At 27.6% G+C, this 19,136-nt stretch overlaps 5 protein-coding genes across 6 annotated transcripts; all 5 read right to left on the reverse strand.

Moving 5' to 3' along the window:
• Window positions 1-4,775: 4,775 nt before the first annotated feature.
• On the reverse strand, window positions 4,776-5,859 carry LOC123265952 (apolipoprotein D-like). Its single transcript, XM_044729949.1, has 4 exons — window positions 5,653-5,859; window positions 5,449-5,582; window positions 5,095-5,289; window positions 4,776-5,009 (listed from the first exon to the last, which is right to left on the reverse strand). The coding sequence occupies exons 1-4, from the start codon at window positions 5,770-5,772 to the stop codon at window positions 4,874-4,876; spliced, it is 585 nt and encodes a 194-aa protein (XP_044585884.1). The 5' UTR covers window positions 5,773-5,859; the 3' UTR covers window positions 4,776-4,873.
• A 236-nt stretch (window positions 5,860-6,095) lies between these two features.
• Window positions 6,096-8,733, reverse strand: LOC123265959 (apolipoprotein D-like). Its single transcript, XM_044729961.1, has 4 exons — window positions 8,557-8,733; window positions 8,183-8,316; window positions 7,928-8,101; window positions 6,096-6,362 (listed from the first exon to the last, which is right to left on the reverse strand). The coding sequence occupies exons 1-4, from the start codon at window positions 8,662-8,664 to the stop codon at window positions 6,218-6,220; spliced, it is 561 nt and encodes a 186-aa protein (XP_044585896.1). The 5' UTR covers window positions 8,665-8,733; the 3' UTR covers window positions 6,096-6,217.
• Window positions 8,734-9,307: 574 nt separating this feature from the next.
• LOC123267488 (apolipoprotein D-like) lies at window positions 9,308-11,353 on the reverse strand. Its single transcript, XM_044732148.1, has 4 exons — window positions 10,998-11,353; window positions 9,908-10,041; window positions 9,660-9,833; window positions 9,308-9,592 (listed from the first exon to the last, which is right to left on the reverse strand). Exons 1-4 carry the CDS (start codon window positions 11,103-11,105, stop codon window positions 9,454-9,456), a joined length of 555 nt encoding a protein of 184 aa, XP_044588083.1. The 5' UTR covers window positions 11,106-11,353; the 3' UTR covers window positions 9,308-9,453.
• A 3,498-nt stretch (window positions 11,354-14,851) lies between these two features.
• Window positions 14,852-19,071, reverse strand: LOC123269420 (apolipoprotein D-like). 2 transcript variants are annotated; one of them, XM_044735117.1, is made up of 8 exons: window positions 18,995-19,071; window positions 18,597-18,735; window positions 18,341-18,471; window positions 18,069-18,248; window positions 15,706-16,293; window positions 15,400-15,530; window positions 15,137-15,310; window positions 14,852-15,069 (listed from the first exon to the last, which is right to left on the reverse strand). In XM_044735117.1, the coding sequence occupies exons 2-5, from the start codon at window positions 18,714-18,716 to the stop codon at window positions 16,146-16,148; spliced, it is 579 nt and encodes a 192-aa protein (XP_044591052.1). In that variant the 5' UTR covers window positions 18,717-18,735; window positions 18,995-19,071; the 3' UTR covers window positions 14,852-15,069; window positions 15,137-15,310; window positions 15,400-15,530; window positions 15,706-16,145. The 2 variants fall into 2 exon arrangements, with proteins under 2 accessions (XP_044591052.1, XP_044591041.1); XM_044735106.1 differs by having other exon boundaries at window positions 18,873-19,039.
• Window positions 14,931-15,521, reverse strand: LOC123274263 (apolipoprotein D-like). The gene is made up of 3 exons (XM_044741835.1): window positions 15,400-15,521; window positions 15,137-15,310; window positions 14,931-15,069 (listed from the first exon to the last, which is right to left on the reverse strand). The coding sequence occupies exons 1-3, from the start codon at window positions 15,519-15,521 to the stop codon at window positions 14,931-14,933; spliced, it is 435 nt and encodes a 144-aa protein (XP_044597770.1).
• Window positions 19,072-19,136: the final 65 nt, after the last annotated feature.

Here is a 19,136-nt window from a genome sequence, read left to right on the forward strand (position 1 = left end):
TGGTATTATGTATGGTATTTGATAATAAAATAATATATATTGCCATATAATTGAAATTTTATAAATGAAAGTATACAGTAATAATCTATCTCAACATATATTTTACAAAAAATATATTCATCTATTATATAGTTTTCTATATAAGTAATTTTTATATAATAATAGTATATTTTATAACATATACTAAGTAATATACGGCATTTATATATTTAAACTTATATTGAATCAAATATATCTTCATTATATTAACAAAACATTTATTATTTCATATATATAATTTTGCCGCTATATATGATCACATATTCCCCATATAACTTTCCATACACTGATAGAAGGATTTATTTGTATTAAAAAATATTTGTTAATATTTAACAAATCATTTATTAGAGACCATTTTTTAGTATTAAACAAATATTTCTTAGTATTTAAAATCATTCGTTTGTATTTAATAAATCTGATATTCATTTATTAAATATTAATAAATCTTTTTAAATACTAAAAAATATTTGTTAAGGACTAAAAAGTGGTCTCTAATAAATGATTTGTTAAATATTAACAAATATTTTTAACTATAAACAAATCCTTCTATCAGTGTATATGTACAGCCATATATAGTTTTTTCATGCGGGATGCTGCAGCAAATAATAGTTAAACCAAACATCATTCTAATTAGTTGGTTCTTTGATTATTTTTAATAAAACAACCTCGTAGAACTGTACAGAAATTAGAAAATGATCCTTTTTATTCTATTTTTTTGGGTTCATAATCCAGATACGTTCTTAAATTCTATTCGCTAATAAGCAATTAAATTTAAAAAGTTTCTATTTTGAGCTTTAATTTAATTAGATAAAATTACAGTCAACGCTCTCTGTATTTGACTCGCCCGTACAGGACCATTCTCTGTATTTGACTCGTCCTTGTCCATAAGAGCTGTGTAAAATCGTCTAATACAGAGGAAGAATGTGGTCAAAGACAGAGAGCGGTCAAATACAGAGAGGTCCAATACAGAGAGCGTCGACTGTATGCCTGTTGACATAAAATTTAATATCGTCTTTAATCATTTGCCACATAGATGTAAAACTATTTTTATGAACTTTTTTAAAAATAGCAAAATATCATTTAGGTCATTCATACATCCGGCGACTTTGAAAGTCATTTAAATTTATCAGTTATTGTTATTAGCATTTAATCTTTACGTTTGATCTACAATGTAAGTCATTGAATAATAAAAATAAAAGCAACTTATTTTCTTAATGATTATTTTAATAGTCATTTTCAAAATAATCTTTCAAAAATGAAAAATCATCAATACTCCTCGTGATTGAGTTTAATCGCTGTAATTATTAAATAATTGGTATTATTAAACTCGGAAAAATCATAAACTTTTAAAAATAGTATTAGAAATTTTTTTATTTTTAGGTAAAACTCCAAAACAAATCAAAAACATTTATTAACTATTTAATAAATATGGATAAATTTTATATTGAAATTTTAATTTTAATTTTGTATTGAAATTAAAAATTTTTTTAATTTTTGTACTGAAATTAAATTTTAATAATATTTACATGCATTAAGTAAGAAGAGAAATAGACATGTATGACTCAACTAATGACAAACATTGTTAATAATTAACAACAGTTATTAAATTTCCTTAGACTTTGTAAGCAATTAGTTGATAACTTGCTACCGCTTGGTCATAAAAGTTGCAATTACTTGTTACATATTGTCTCATTCCAAAAACATTGAAATGCTTCTTTACAAAGCAAGAAGTCTAAAATTATAGTAAAATATTAAATTGGATATTAATAAGAAGAACTTTTTGTATTTTATCGAAAAAAAAAGTTTGATTATTTGTCTTTAACAAATGCATAAACTCCTGATAAATAAAAAATAAAAATTCTAAAGAATATTGCAGTCAATTTTTTTTTTGTACCATATGTTTCAACAATATATTTGCAAAAAACTAAAAGTAATCAACTCATAATAATCCTGAGTAATTAAAAACAACAATCTGGTTTCCTAATCTTGTAAAGAAAATTTTTTATCTAGAATAAATATATAAAAAATAATTATTTCTACAGCACTAACGACGTAATATCCGATAAAAATTGTTATTATTCTGCAAATAATAGATTCAACCATGTAATTGAATGAAGTATCATAATAATCTATTGCTGTTATTATCATCGATAGATATTTGATAAATTCCATTTTTTTTGCTACAAAAATTATCATCTCTTATCATTTACTAGCTGTTACTCGCCGGCGCTTTATAGAATTGCATTTTTAGATTTAGACTTGAAATTTAATTAGAGTATTGTTTTGAGTTGCACAGATTCCTAATTCTATCGAATTGGCATCCACCTTTTATCCATGTAATTATTCTAGCTAATATTCATTGTAACTTTCAATGTGCAATCATTATAACATTCCCGTGTTTTTCTTACAAAAATAAATAATAATTGATATGAAAAAAAAAATTTGTAATGAGCATTGAAAGTTTCAGTTAAAGAAATTCCAGGTCTCATAAGTGAAGAAATCTGCCTAGTATATAAACATAACCAATAGAATTAAAAAATTTATTTTAAACAAATGACAATCGAATAAAATAAATTTAGTTACAATAAAAATTCATTATTTCTAAATCAAAAAAATATAGATTCCGGATAAGTAATCACCAACATATCATATACAAAAACCTTTTCCGAAACACGTTGTATCTTATTGTATAAGTATTATTCTTATCGGTTTAGTAGTTTTCGCAGTAAAACCGGACAAAAAAACCGGTTTTCCATTTATTAGTACACTGAAAAAAAAATTTTTTTCCACCTAGAATACTAAATTTTTTACTCGAGTTTTCTTGATTTAAAAAAAACCCTGGCGGTTTCGGCAACGCGGTGAAAGCACGGTTGATTGTATGTAATCTGATTAATTTTTTATGATTTTACTTTGAAATAAAAAAAATTACAATAATTTAATTTTTTTTTTCAAATTTTTCATCTCGAGTATTTACTGAAAATTCTCATTTGCCTATCTTTTTATTTACTTTGAGAATTTTTAATGAAATAAAAAAAAAAAAACATAGTCAGCACTTTCTTATCGTTGACTTGTGAAAATTTCTAACTTACCGACATTACACGCTCGTTTCACTTACAGACCACTGTGCATCCACCACCGAGTTACGGTTTTTTGACAATTTATATCTTTTCGAATGACTGTCAAATGACCGACGATCGATTGATGATCTACGATTTTTGCTTAGATAAAAAATCGGGGTAACCAAGTAAAAATTTTGTTTTTCGACGAGTGAAGTATAATAACTATACAGAATAAAAATCTTAAAGTAACAGTGAAAAATTTTCACAACGATACTCGTCAGGCACTGTCAAACGACGGTCGTTCGATAGTCAAGCGACGATCATTTATCAACACTGTGAATTTACGGTGCATTCACCGTCGTTTGACGATCATTTTATCGTGACCACGAATCCGCCAGGGAACTGGTATTCTTAACCTTAAAATACCACGTTTTATTGTAAGACTAGTTTTTTGACAGTGAAAAAACTGTATTCTTATAGTTAAAAAACTTTCGTACACTGATAGAAGGATTTAGTTATATTTAATAAGATTTAGTAACAGATACTAAATAATTTAGTAAAAAACCTTTCATTACCAAATATTTAGTAATAGGTACTAAATCATTTATTAAAGCTTATTTAGTTCCACCAAATAAATATTTAGTAGTATTTAACCAATGATTTATTGGTACTGAATAAATCGTTTATTGGTATCAAAGAAATTATTATATACGTGACTGAATAAAGTAGTCAGTACTTGTCTCGGATAGCTTAACTGGTAGAGCCCTTGGCGCGTAACCGAGAGATCTGGGTTCGATTCCCAGTCTGGGCTGTCTGATTATTTTTTCAATTACGGAAAAATTCCCACTGAGTAGGTCCCCCCCCCCTTCCCCTATCCGTTCTTTCCCAACTCCCTTAAAAAAAAAAATTTGCTTTAATATGGCATTTGGAATTTTTTAATATGGCATAATATGGAATTTTTTAATTAATTTTAGCGTGTAACTTAACTTTTTAACTTAAAATAAATAATTTTAAGTAAAAATATAAGGTATTATAAAGAAAAGAATCTCATTAAATTATATTTTTTTGTTTGAGACATTTATAAAATTTAAAATAAAACAAGTTTTTAACACATCAATAATAGACAAATTAAAAAATGTAAACTAAACTCCACTGAGGAAAGACATAAATAGAAGCCATTTATTGAGAGTATGTGTGTTTCTAAAGGTTTAATAAATCTCCCAAAATCGAGCTGAATAAAATAATATAAGTTAGTGAATAGGTTATGTATCACATAAACATTGGAATTAAAGCATAGCCATCTACCGACAATACTTGCCAAAGAAATATTTAGTACCTGTTACTAAATATTATTTGGTGGTACTAAATATTTATTTCCATGTAATAAGGCTTTGTTCATAAAAAGAAATCATTTATTAAACTGTAACAAATAATATTGATGGGTAGAAAATATTTGTTTCTCCCAAATAAATGAATAAAAATTTTGTTACTAAATCAGTTTAGTATTCTCTACTAAATCCTTCTATCAGTGTATTTTAATCATAAGAATACCAATTTCTTATCGATAAGGAAACATTTCTTTGGTAGAAAAAAACTTTTTTTTCAGTGTATAGATATGAGTAATTTCCTTAATAATTATAATGATTAAATAGAAATTTAAATAAATTCGTAAAAATATTCAATTCAATAAGATTTATTATTCTACATTAAAGATTTTATTTGTATAATTATTGCGATAAAATAATTTGTATAATCAATATTAGAACTCGAAAAAACTATGAACAGTTTTCTTGATCGGTTTTCGTCATGAAAATATACTCGGGGTTGTTGTTTTCGTAGAGACTCGTTGCTTGCTTTACAACAGCCTCTGAAGGGTTTCGATCCCTGGTTAAAACCCAAGCGAAAGATGTACTGAAAATAATTATTGATAGTAATTTTTTTTTTTTTACAAATAATTTAATAAATAATTAATAAAATGAATAAAAAAATAACTCACTGAACAGCTTTAGAGTCAGTGCAACTCCATACAACAGAATAAGTTGTATAGTCTGTTTCAAGAACCCAGTAAGTTCCATCGACTTCTCCAATCACTGGCATTGGAAATGTCACTATTAACTTACCACAGGTCGTATTATTGCATGCTTCGTCATTAATACGAGCTGTGCCGGTTATTGAAGATTCCGAACCAGTTCTGTAATGTAATCAATTTTTTCTAATTCATAAAAACTAGCTATAAAATTATACTACTTAACGGCAAAAAATATGTTTGATGCAAAATGATAATTATTATTTATTCAATATTGCAACAAAGTTGCAGAGTTTTAAAATAAAATTATTTTCAAAGACTTACATCGATGAAATTTGACTATTGACAACTTTTACTGTTCCGTCGCTATTGCCACTGTAATTGGCGGTAACACATCTACCACCAAGTTCAAAAATCATCGGAAAACTACGTTCGTATTCATACCAAAGTCCTGAGTACTGAAAAAATAAAAAATTTTGTTTAAAATTTTTTTGAATAAATTTTATTAGCTTAAAAAAAATAACTCACTTTTTCAATATCCAAATTTTCAACTGTCTTTACTTTTGGACATGGACCTAAATTCAATGACTGAGCTAAAGCTCCATTAATTACAACTGAAGTAAATGTAAGTACAAATAGAGTCTTCATTGTAAAGATTAAGTAAAATATTGTGGAGCAATAAATAAAAGAAGTGCAACTATTCACGGCGAATACGCGAGTAAAACTGATGACATAGCTTAACAAACAGCGCGTTTTTATTATCTCGTGGGTATCATTCAAGGTAAAAATAGCATGACATATACATGTATATTACTATTCAATATCTACAAAGAATAGCTTGTCACTTCGGTAATGTTAGTTATCGACTTACACGTGTGGCAAAAACTAAATAAAATTCTTGGAAGTTCTTTTTATTTTACCGCGTTTATCTGGACTTATTATCAACTTCAATTCAATAATAACAAGACAAGTCGGTTGAATATGTTCAATTTATTCATAAATAAATAAACAAATATTTATGCAAGTACTTCATTGTACCGTTAAGAATATAAAGTTAATAAGCAAATAAATAAATTCATTTATTTATTTATTTCTACCAATCTTCCGGGCAATTTGGGTGCCTGTTGTATACTAGTCTATTTGTCGGGATGCCATTGGCTCTCAGGGCTCGTTCACCACGCAAAATGTATTTTCGTTCAAGGGTACGTTTTCTTCCTATCAGCCAAGCATTTGGAAGACTGTCGAATAAAATTGAGTAATTTATTTATTTACATAAGTTATAAGTATACGGAAAAAGTTTGGAAAATCTAAAAATGCATGCCTCATAACGCTCATTCATTTTTTAAGAAAAAAATTAATTGTGTAATTGATTAAAAAAAAAAATTATAACTAAGCAATTTCTTACAGAGTATTTTTTATTTTTTTTTTAAATATCGGCGCCTTTTTTTCTTGTCATATGCGCACGCAGTCTATAAAAATCTAGCTTGATCAAGTGGCGCCATAGTTCTCACGTGACAAACAAGAAAAGTTCGTTTGGCTTTGTACGGTTGAATCGTAGTGAATTTTAATAAAAATTCAATTAAAAAAAAAAAATACGTCAGCTAGGCCACTGATATGAAATACGGACCCAGTTTATCGAATTCTTAAACTAATAAAAAAGATCCGGTCTTGAAATATCAATTTGTTCGGGAGTAATCGTTGGTACATTCAAAATGGGGTGACATCCGGACGTCCACGTAAAATTTTTTTCAAAACGTTTTTTTTTTTTTTCAAAATAGCAATATGAAATGATTTTAGAAAGTAAAAGATGGTTTAATTTAAGTGTTTTTTCGGTGTACATCTTTATATTAATGTATAAGTGTAATATGGTTGTGATAGAGGCATTTAAAGATCACAAAATTACTTGACCTTGACGAGTCGAGTATAAAGCACAACCTCACGCGCTTCGCGCTATGAGGCGTGCAAAAAGAAAACTCGAAAAATTACAGTATATAATGCAACGTGACGCTTCGTGATGAAAACTGGAAAAATTACAGTTTCAGATTGTAATTATTACAGATTTTATAAGAATTACATTGTAGAATGTAATATTTACATTGAAAGCTCTGAATATTAAATAAAAATATTGAATTTAGAGAAATGTTATTTCAAACTGTAATTTTTATAGTTTTGATTACGACGGGACTGATTTTACATTTTATACTGTAATTATTCCTGTTTTTTTTTTTTTTTTTTTTTTTTTTTCGTCTAATTACGCCTAACTTCTTAACTACTACTTTTGAACATTCCTTCGTAGTTTCTGTGATCCGAATTTGGAGGAAATTATCATTTGAAATCACAAATTCACTTAGTTTAAATTCTTTTAAAATTAGTACTTTCGAATTCTTCATGAAACGTGAACGAGATAATGAATCTTAATTTCAAACTTTTAAAGGAGACAATGAATCCTAATTTTCAAACCTTTGATATTCATTTACACATTTCTGTTACACGAGTTTATCGTTCTAGATCATCTCAGATTATCATCTTCTATAATTTGTATAATTTGTACCACTGAGTTTAACTCTTAAATTTTTAATGCTCAATTTTTATACTCAAATTTATTTTTTTTTCTTGTATTTGTCATAATTGCATTCCAAAGTAAAGTAAAGAAAAACGATCAATTCTTAAAATCTAATATTTTTGAAATTTTATATTTTCATTAGTCATACGTGTACTTTTATTGTAACTCTTTTTGTATACTTTTGCCATCTGGCTATACTGCCTTGGCATTGAAATTAAATAATAAATAATTATTTATTACCTAGGCTCAGTTGCAGAACACTGTATAGCAGCTCCGTAATTTTCATAATCAGTATCAACAATAATGAAGTTTATCGGTACTGGTAATGCGAATGGTGGCAAGTAAATTAACATTGATGCAGGATTATCATTATTTATTTTAGTGATACCATCACATTGATGCCTCAATCTTGTGCTAAAATTAGGTGACAATTATTTTTAATGAAGTCAAAAAAATTATTTTCAATATCTATTCATAAGTATTAATTATTCATACTTAATGTTCAAAGTTCGTCCCCGGATTTCTAGCGTATTATTATTTGCATCGTACTGATACAGAAAGGCAGTGCAGGACTCATGAGTTTGCCATGGATTTAGAGTGTATTCTATTTCATACCACCTTCCTGTGTACTGATTTTAAAAAATTAGACATTTATTTAATAATATTAATTTATAAGAACATTGTTGCGTATTTTTTTGGGTTTTAAAATTATTTATTACACTGAAAAAAATTAATTCAAGAGAAAAATTCTTGGCCCAGGAAAATTATTTTGAATAATTTTATTGTCTTTAAAATTTTGAAAAATTTATTAGTTAAAAAATTTTTCTCTTTTTCAAATAAATTTATTAATTAGAGACATGTCATATTACATTTTGTACTTGAAAACCGGCCATTGGTGTTACGGAAGAGCAATTAATGAGATCTGATGATTGGGCAAAAGAATTAGTGACCAATGAAAATAAAATAAGACTCAACATGGTTACTATTAGTAAAGTTTACTTGACCGAAAAGTAATAAGTGAAATACTTGGACTGAAATAAATCAAGTGTTTTCTGTTTTATATAGACGACTGTAATATATATTCAAAAATTCATAGAACTAATCACTGACAGCTGTCAATCAAAAAATAAAATACTAACTAGTAGCTAATATAAAAATAACTTTGATATTAATCTTCTTAATCAAACTTTGGCGTATTCTTCGCCAAAAATTTTACTAATTAAAGCTTTAACTTTTTATTGAAAAGAAATTTAAAGAGGGTAAGGTAAAAGGCCCAGTTATTGACACTGGCCTAGTTGTGACACTTGCAATTTTATTTTAGCTAAAAGAATAAAAATGGTCTCAAAAAACCAACTATTCTAAAATTTATAATTCAAAAATTATATTTATTAATTTATTAGAGTTAATTTTTTTTTTTTTAATTAAAATAAAATTGCAAGTGTCAATAACTGGGCTTTTTACTTTTAATTGAATTAAAATATTATTTTTCACATTTACTTGTGAAATCATTAATATAAAAATAATAATTTGATTTTTTTCGCAAGAAAATTGTTAATGCTTCAAATAAAAAAATTATCTTAAATTTTTAATGACTTTATTTGAATCACAAAAAAATTTGGGTCATATGCTCAATAATATTTATTCATAAATTGTCAATTATTTATACAAGTGTTCCTTTACGCTTATAAGCATAAAAAGTTAAAATACCAATGAAAATTTATACTATTTTAGCAGCCGCAGTAATAAAATTCATATGGAATTTTCCTTTAATTTTGGCAGTTTCGTTGGTCGTTAGTAATCAGCGTAAACATCGAGACCCCATTTTCTCTGAGTATTTGTTCCCCTCGCGAAATGTATCGTTGATCAAGGTTTCGCCTTCGTGACAGTAGCCAGCCATTAGGGGGACTGTTGAATAAAACTCGATTGTTTATCCACAGCAAATATAAAATTATCAATCAACTAGGATTATTACCTGAGTCCTCTGGTAACACACTGGACTGCAACTAAGTAATTTCTGTAGTCTGTATCAACAATAATGTAATTTGCCATTTCTACTTGTGCAAGCGGTGGCAACTGAACTACCATCGATGCTGGATTATTGGGATCTACCAAACCGACACCGTCCCAATGTTGCCTCGCTCCCGTCCTAGGATTAAATTAATTGTTGTTCTTTACTGCGTTAGTAGAAATATTAATTTTATTATTTAGTATTTTTTATACTCAGTATTAATAACATGACCGTGGATGTCTAGTGTATTATTATTTCTGTTAAAGACGTAATCGATAGTAGTGCAGCTTTCAAAAAGTTGCCATGAATTATCTGTACGTTCGATTTCATACCACCTTCCTGTAAACTAAGTTATTAATTATTTATTTAATCTATATTATTAAGAAAATAAGCAAAATTTTGTGACCAGTGTATTTATATGATAAAATGAGTTTTTATGGTTAAATTTGGTATCGTTGGAAACGTCTTGACCTAAGGTTGTGCCTTTTCATGATTTTATATCATTCTCACAAATAGTCAATTTATGATGATAAATATTTATACTGCATTCGAAAATGCTCTATCTCTAGATACATAATTGAGAAATGACCTTGTATCTTGTGAACTATTGACATTTTTAAAGATATAAGCTCATCCCGATGTTATACTCATCGAGACCTTTCATTTGAATACCCACATCAATTTTTCATATATTTATATATATTATATATATATGTATAAATGAAAAATATATCAAAATGCATGTGAGTACTCAAATGAAAGCTCTTGATGAGTGTAACATCGGGATAAGCTTATATCTTTAAAAACGTCAATAGTTAAAAAAGTACAGTGCAATTTAACATAATTAAGAAACTACCTTGTATTTTGTGAACTACTGATATTTTTAAAGATATAAGCTCATTCCGATGTTACACTTATCAAGACCTTTCATTTGAGTACCCACATCAATTTTTCATATATTTATATATATTATATATATGTATATATGAAAAATATATCAAAATGCATGTGGGTACTCAAATGAAAGCTTTTGATGAGTGTAACATTAGGATGAGCTTATATCTTTAAAAACGTCAATATTTAAAAAAGTACAGTGCAATTTAACAAAATTCATTATTTAATAAAGTAAAATTTTATTTATTTATAGTTCACGAGTCACGGCATTATAAATTAAATAATTTAAAAAAACTTTCAATTTTTAAAAAGGATTTAAAAGAAATCTTAATATCAAAAATTAAAAAATAAATAAGACAGTAAATTGTTCCAAGTTATTTAAAAAAAAATAAATATATAAAAAATTACATTGTTTATTTGAAAATTTGGCATTGGTTGTATAAAAGCACAGTTAGTAACTCCTAAAAATTGGGCTACTGAACTAGTAATTAAAGAAAAAAAAAGTAAAACCAACATGATGACTTTTAATTTTATTAAACTTTATTTTTTAATTTTATAGTATTGATATAAATGCAATACTCAAACTAAAATAAATCGTGTGCTCTCTGTTATATATAGACGACCGTAATATATTCAAAAATTCATAGAGGTAATCACTGACACCTGTCAGTCTTACAATAGTAATATTTATCTAAAATTATTATTATTGCATTCATTATTCATTCGAAACTAATTTTCACATTACAGAGTCATTTTTGTAGAAAAAATAATAATTTAATCTGAGACAGGGCAGTTCCTCTGACGAACGCCGCGCATAACTCCTATTGGCAGGCGGTTCGAGAACGCATCCCACCAGCGCCTTCTCCAACTTCTGACGCTGAGTCTCCTGTCACGTGACAGCAACCAGAGATTAATCAAGCTGTAAATAATTAGTTAAATAGTTAATAAATTGAAAAATAAATAAATTTGGTTTGTATTTTATTTAATTATTAAATTACTGAATCTCGTTGACTTGACGACACATGTAAAGCATTGTGAATCCGGTGTAATCGGTATCCAGGATAGTTACTACAGAATTATTCGCGATTGCTTGATCTGATACATTGACTCTGTATTGTGGGACTGAGATGTTACCTATTGGAGTTCCTGTCACCGACCAATCTGATACAGCCCCCGAACTAGAATTTCAAGCAGCATTTCACAAAACTGGACATTCAGATTCTTATAAAAATTAAGACAATGAGAGAAAATAACATCTAAATTATATTTAATTACAATCAGTATGGTTTCAGAGAATATGAGAATATTTGTTAATAAAAAACATTCAAAATTTATCTCTGTCTCTCGTTCTCCAACGCGATTTAGTATAAGGAAATCTACTACTAACATCTTATTTGTGAAATAACTACTTTTATACTAAATAGAATTTCTACCCCCTGGGGATTTTCTGAAAGTACAGTTTCTGAAGAACAGAAACGTACTACAGAAGTAGATTTACAAGCTTGTTTGCACAAAAATCACATGCTTGTAAATGTGGACCATTTCGTGAACTCCGCCGTCCATCTTACGGCAAGCATTTTACAAATATAAATAATGCTGTGAAGCGGGAAAGAATAGGAGCTACGGTAATTATTACGTGAAGCGTTCCACATTCACGTAACAGGATATTGGTAGGAAAGGATTGAGAAAGGAATGTAGAGAGGATCATCTTAATGTGAGTTTATAGAATATGCGAGAAAAAATTATTAGATAGCTCGGACTGGGATTCGAACCCAGAACCTTCCGAAGATATGTCGGCTACTTTACCATTTGAGCTATCCGGTCTATACTAAATTTCCTTTCGCTTATTCTATATACATTAAGCCACACCGTCCATCTTACGGTAAGCAATTTTTACAAATATAAATAATGCTGTGAAGCATTAATCAAATAAGGTTTTGAGATTTGACTCTTGTGGTAACGGTAATACTACCTTAAGTATGATTTTAAGTAAAAAATAATAACTTACAGGCCATTAATGGAACGTGTCGTTAATGTCAATGTGTTACCTGGTCCTGCGGTCACATTGAGACGAGTACACACGTGATTAAGTTCGTACAAGTTATTATATCGTCTTACCTCATACCACGTCCCTGTAATCTAATAAAAAAAATTCAAAGTTCATTTATCTGCACGGAAAGAACAAAATGACACTGAATATTATTCCAGATTATACTCAGTGATATCTGTGATGAAAAAAAATTTCAGATAGTAGCTAAAAAAATCCCGATTATTATAATCCGGGTTATACTCATTATCTGAATTATACTAGCTTTTTTTTCACTCAGTATAATCTAAGATGATATCCAGTGTAATCTTGTTCTTTCTGTGTGCACACTGAAAAAAAAAAATTCTTGAATGGAGTGTAAATTTTCTTTACTCAAGAAAATATTAAGGAAAATTAAAAATTTTTTGAATGAAATCAAAATAGAAAATTTCTTCTTACTCCAAAATAACTTATGTCTTCCTTAAAATTTTCTTAGTGCAAGAAATATGTTTTTTCTGTGCAGGTTATAAATCGACGTTCTAATTAGCAAATTGTCTAACTCCATTGTAGAGAATCTTCTATTTATACAAAAAAAAAAAAAAAAAAACAATTAGTTCTAAATTTATTATCACTTTAAAAAACCATTTAATATCATTAATATCTAATAAAGATATAATATTTAGATTTGAATAATTCAAATAATTTATAATTGGATTATTGCTACATCAAAATGTTAAAAAATAACCCTCTAAAAAATAAGAAGTTAGACAAATAGCTAATTAGACCGTCGAAATAAATAATAAATTTACATTTTGAGGCTGAAAATTTTGAACCGGTTGTACAGATGGACAAGGTCCTAATCGTGCTATCTGAGCAAATGTACCAGCAATAAATAATACACTAAAGTAAAATAATCCAAGCATTTTTTGAGTTTATTTAAATTAATAGACGTATCGATTGAATACTTGAGTTTAAATTGTGAGTTCTCAGCTTATAATTTCGGGTTTTATACTCGTGGACATGCAGCTTATCATTTAGAATTGTAATTAGAATTACAATAAGTAATTAGTTATAAAATAATAACTTGAAATACAAGATAGCGATGATTGACAGACAGGTAGATTTCTTTGGACAAAAATAGAAGTTTTTGCATATTTATAAATATCTAAGTGAATATTAAATTAAATCGAAAATAATTGAATAAATGTCATTTATTTTAATAAATATGTTGCAAGGACTTGGATATAATAATTCAACTGAAGCTTTATGGATCGGAAAAAGATAAATGTCTTTTTATTATGAGTCGAAGCTTTGTTTTTAATGTTTAGTGAAGTATAATACAACAATGAAAATAAAGAGTAACTGTTTACGATGAATACGTGGGTGAACTGATGACAGCTCAGCGAACCGCGTGGTTTTGTTATCTCCTGGATGCGTTTCAAGGTTAAAAATGATATATTACCTTTCAATGTCAACTACTATGTTGTCGAATTGAATTATTGTCGCGGAAGCTTGATCAGTTTTTAACAAGATCTAGTTTCTATTATTTATTATAGTGAAACATCACATCTTAAACGCTATTAGAATGAATACTTCAATGTACAATTGAAATATTTGCTCAAGTGTAATAATATGCTGTCTAGAATTAAATGATGCAATTGCAGTTTTTTTAAATAATTTTTAATTATTTCTTACATCTGTTTAGAATAAAATTAATGATATCTCGTTTTACGATAACAGAAAGAAATTATATGAAAAAAAAAATAAATAAATAGAATGTAGACGAGTTTTAATTATATTTAAAAAATTTAAGTATTAAATTAAAGTATTTCTTAAATAGTATGTAGAATAATTTAGTGTCATTTTTGATAATCATAATTCAATTGAATTATTTAATTTAATGTTTATTATAACATAAGTAGAAATTAATAATTATTTTTGTTAAGAAATTAGAAATTTTTAAATATTTACTTCAATAAATTTTTGAACCAAGAAATTTTTGCCGGCGTAATTATTTTTCTTTTTTTTATTGTACAAAAAATTTGAGCTTCAATAAGCATAAACATTTTGAAACTATTATCTAAATAATATTAAAATTTAAATCAATTATTTTTTAAATTAAATTAAATTAAATTAATAATTAATTTAAATTTTTAATTAAAATTAAAAATTTGTATATTATTAATTATTGACAATCGTCAATTAAGGAATAATAAATAATTTTATTAACAAAAAATAAATTGCATTGATATTTATTCAAAACTAATTTTCACATTACAATTTTATTGATATGGATCAAATAATCATTTTATATATCATGCTGGACAATTAAGCTGACCAACGGTACGCAGTTCACCGATTGGCAAGTTGTTGGCAGCCTCAACTCTCAAACGTCTTCCCAATGTGTTGAGACCAAGAGTACTTTGACGTGATATTATCCAAAGGTAAACCAGGCTAAAAAAATATCGTTTTATTTATCAATTAGTGTCATAAAAAATTGATGATCTGATGTAAAAATTACCGAGTGTTAGCGAAGTCTTGACACATGTAAAATATTGCGAAGCTGGTGTAGTCAGTATCCAAGAGAGTCACGAGAGAAGTCTGTCTTGAGAACACAGATAGTCTGACTCTGTATTGAGCCTGTGCTCTATTTACTGGAGTTAAAGTTAGATTCGTTGTTATCGGTTCTCCAGAGCTATTAATTTTGGTATTATTAATATTATATTAAATTATTCGAAAAGAAAAACTACGGAAAAATTTTTTTTAACAATTATAATTACTTACAGAGTGTTGACTGAGCGTTCACTTATTCTCAATCTATTACCCAACCCGATAGTGAGATTGACACGATTGCATCTTTCATTAATGTCGTAAAAATTGTCGTAGCGTCTAACTTGATACCACATTCCTGAAAGCTGACGTAAAAAATGTTTAATTCATTAGAATTTCAGTAATTATATATGTATAATAATAAGTAATAACAGTAAAATAATAAAATTATAAAATAAAACAATATAAATAAATAAAATAAACAATATAAAATAAAACAATAGAAATAAATAATAAAATAAAACAAAAAATAAAAATTACGTTTTGTGGCTGGAAATTCTGAACCGGTTGTACGGCTGGACATGATCCAAGTTGTGAAATTTGGGCGAAACTCCCACCGACCAAACAGAAAAATAATATGCAGCAGTTAAATAATGCGGACATTTTTTTTTTTTTAACTTATGTCGGCGGTGAAATAAGAATGGATTGTAAGCTCAGAAATTCGGGTTTTATATTCTTGACCGCGGAAGAGAACTTATCATTTTTATCTTAATTATTTATAAAAAAGCGGCTTTAAATAACATATAGGTAGCGATAATTGACAGGCGGAAACAGAAATAGATATCTTTGCATAGTTATCGATTTTTTAATAAATATAAAGTCGTAAATAATCCAATAAATATACTTTATTTTTAATAAATAGCTGACAATAAATAATTAAATAAATAAGACATTAAAAATATAACAAGAATAAAATCACACTAATTTGTTACTGTTGGACAATTTTTCTGGTCAGTGCGCGAAAAGTAAGCACGGCTAATTTGATTTTTATCTAAAATCTTGTACGCTTGCTCGAGAACTGGAACCGGTGGCTGTCTTTCTCGTGTCAAAATCCAAGCGCTCCGCATGCTAAAAATCAAAAAAAAATTTTACATTCTTACTTTACCAATTTATATCAGAATTATTGAAATTTTCTCATCGTGCACTGATAGAAGGATTTAGTTCTATTTAATATGATTTAGTAACAAACCTTTCATTACCAAATATTTAGTAATAGCTACTAAATCATTTATTAAAGCCCATTTAGTTCCACTAAATAAATATTTAGTAATATTTAACAAGCGATTTATTGGTACTCAATAAATCGTTTATCGGTAACAAAGAAATTAATTTTTTAACTAATTTTAGCGTGTAACCGGACTTTTTAACTTGAAATAAATCAAAATAATTAAAATAAATAATTTTAAGTAAAAATATAAGGTATTATAAAGAACAGAATCTCATTCATTTAAATTGTATTTTTTTGTTTAAGACATTTATAAAATTAAAAATTAAACAAGTTTTTAACAAATCAATAATAGAAAAATTGAAGAATGTAAACTAAACTCCACTGAAAAAGACATAAATAGAAGCCATTTATTGGGAGTATGTGTGTTTTTAAAAGTTTGATAAATCTCCGAAAATCGAGCTGAATAAAATAATCTGAGTTAGTGAATAAGTTATGTATCTCATAAACATTGGAATCAAAGCATAGCCATCTACACGGAAAGTACAATAACCAACTGCACATACTCGTATAGTATACTCCGTGATATCTATAGTGAAAAAAAATTTCAGACTATAGTCAATATCCTTCAAAGTATACTAAATTATTTTTGGACTGTACTCAGTGAAGTCTTCGATTTAATCGATTAATTTTTCTGGTTATATCGCGTAAAATTTCACGGGATATAATCTGAAAAATTATTTCGTGTAAATTAAATTATACTCGGTTGAAATTTGGATTATGCCCACGGTGACTCCGCCATTTTTTTTTCTAGCGCCTGCACGTAAAGTGCTGTTTATAATTTGTGAGTTATAGTCAATCAGCATATTGGACATTAATTAAAATATAATCAGTGAATTATATGAGTGTGTGACTATTTGTATATTTTGATATGTAAAAATATTTTTTTCTTATCCTAACATTTTTAAGTTCGAAGAGTCTAAGAAAAGAAAAAAAAAATTTTTAACCCCAAATTATCGGAAAAATTGTGCATTAATGCTCCTTAAATGTTTTTAATGTATGTAATAATTACTTAAAACAATATTTGACTAACCTAATATTTAAAATACATAATAGATATGATAATGCTAAGTGCGCAGGCGCTAGAAAAAAAATTGGCGGAGTCACCGTGGGCATAATCCAAATTTCAACCGAGTATAATTTAATTTACATGAAATAATTTTTCAGATTATATCCCGTGAAATTTTACGCGATATAACCAGAAAAATTAATCGATTAAATCGGAGACTTCACTGAGTACAGTCCAAAAATAATTTAGTATATTTTGAAGGATATTGACTATAGTCTGAAATTTGTTTTCACTATAGATATCACGGAGTATACTATACGAGTATGTGCAGTTGGTTATTGTTCTTTCCGTGTACCGACAATACTTGCCAAAGAAATATTTAGTACCTACCTGTTACTAAATATTATTTGGTGGAACTAAATATTTATTTTCATGTAATAAGGCTTTGTTCATATAAAGAAATCATTTATTAAACTGTAACAAATAATATTGATGTGTACAAAATATTTGTTTCTCCCAAATAAATGAATAAAAATTTTATTACTAAATAAGTTTAGTACTCTGTACTAAATCCTTCTATCAGTGTGTCAATTGATTTCATTTATTTACCTGAAAATACCGACATTACTGCAACTCCACAGCACAGCGTAAGTGTCATAATCAGTCCCCAGAACCCAATGAGGCATGGGGTATTGGATCGGTAGCGATGGGTATGATACAGTAAATTTAGGATCGTCGGCTCTTTCTATCGGTCTTGCGCGTCCCACTATTGACGACTCTACACCCGTTCTGCGAAGGAAAATTAATTGTAAATTTTATGAAATTGTGTTCTAAGCACAATTTAGTTTAATATCACAGAATTATAAAGAGATTCAACGTACAGTGAGGATATTTGTGAACTTAATAGTTTTAACGACCCATTTTCTTCTTTACTGTAATTGAAAGTTCCACATTTAGCTCCAAAATCACTTATTGAAAAGTAACGCTCAGCTTCGTACCATTTACCTAAATACTAAAGGATAAATTGTTAGTTATTTAATAAATTGAAATATTAAAAGAAAAACTATAAAAAATAAATAAATAAAACAATGAGAATAAAAAAAGAAAATTATTTGACTAATTAATAATAAGACATACCATAGTAACATTAAGTTTTTCAATTGTCTTAACATCAGGGCAGGCTCCAAATGTCGGCAACAATGCATTAATACTGCCCACCATCAAACACAACGTCAAAGGAACCCAGAAAAAAAACATGACTAACCTTTTGTGAATTCTGTAATTAATTATGCAGAGTTTAAATTATCAACAATAAAAATACAAACACTTAACAGCACAGTGTTCGCCAAAAACAAAAATAAAAACCTCATAAATGAATAAGCAATTAAATTATTTAAATAAACAGTCAATAACCTGTGGTATAATAAAATGATTCTGCGTCTGAATAAACCTTGACCGATTATTCGCGGGGTTTTGATCGTTGTTTTATAAATAAGCGTTAGTTTTTAATGAAATATTTAACAACTCTTACGTACTTCTCGGATGAACTTGTATCTCAAACTGGCCTTGGAGACCAACGACCAACAAACTCCGCTGGTAGATGTTTTGTCAGTGAGTAGGTCAGTAACGGTAATGTCGACGGGGTTCAATAAACACCGACAGACGTACCGCAAATTT

The sequence above is a fragment of the Cotesia glomerata genome, linkage group LG1 (genome assembly GCF_020080835.1).
Source record: "Cotesia glomerata isolate CgM1 linkage group LG1, MPM_Cglom_v2.3, whole genome shotgun sequence".
Lineage (NCBI taxonomy): Eukaryota > Metazoa > Arthropoda > Insecta > Hymenoptera > Braconidae > Cotesia > Cotesia glomerata.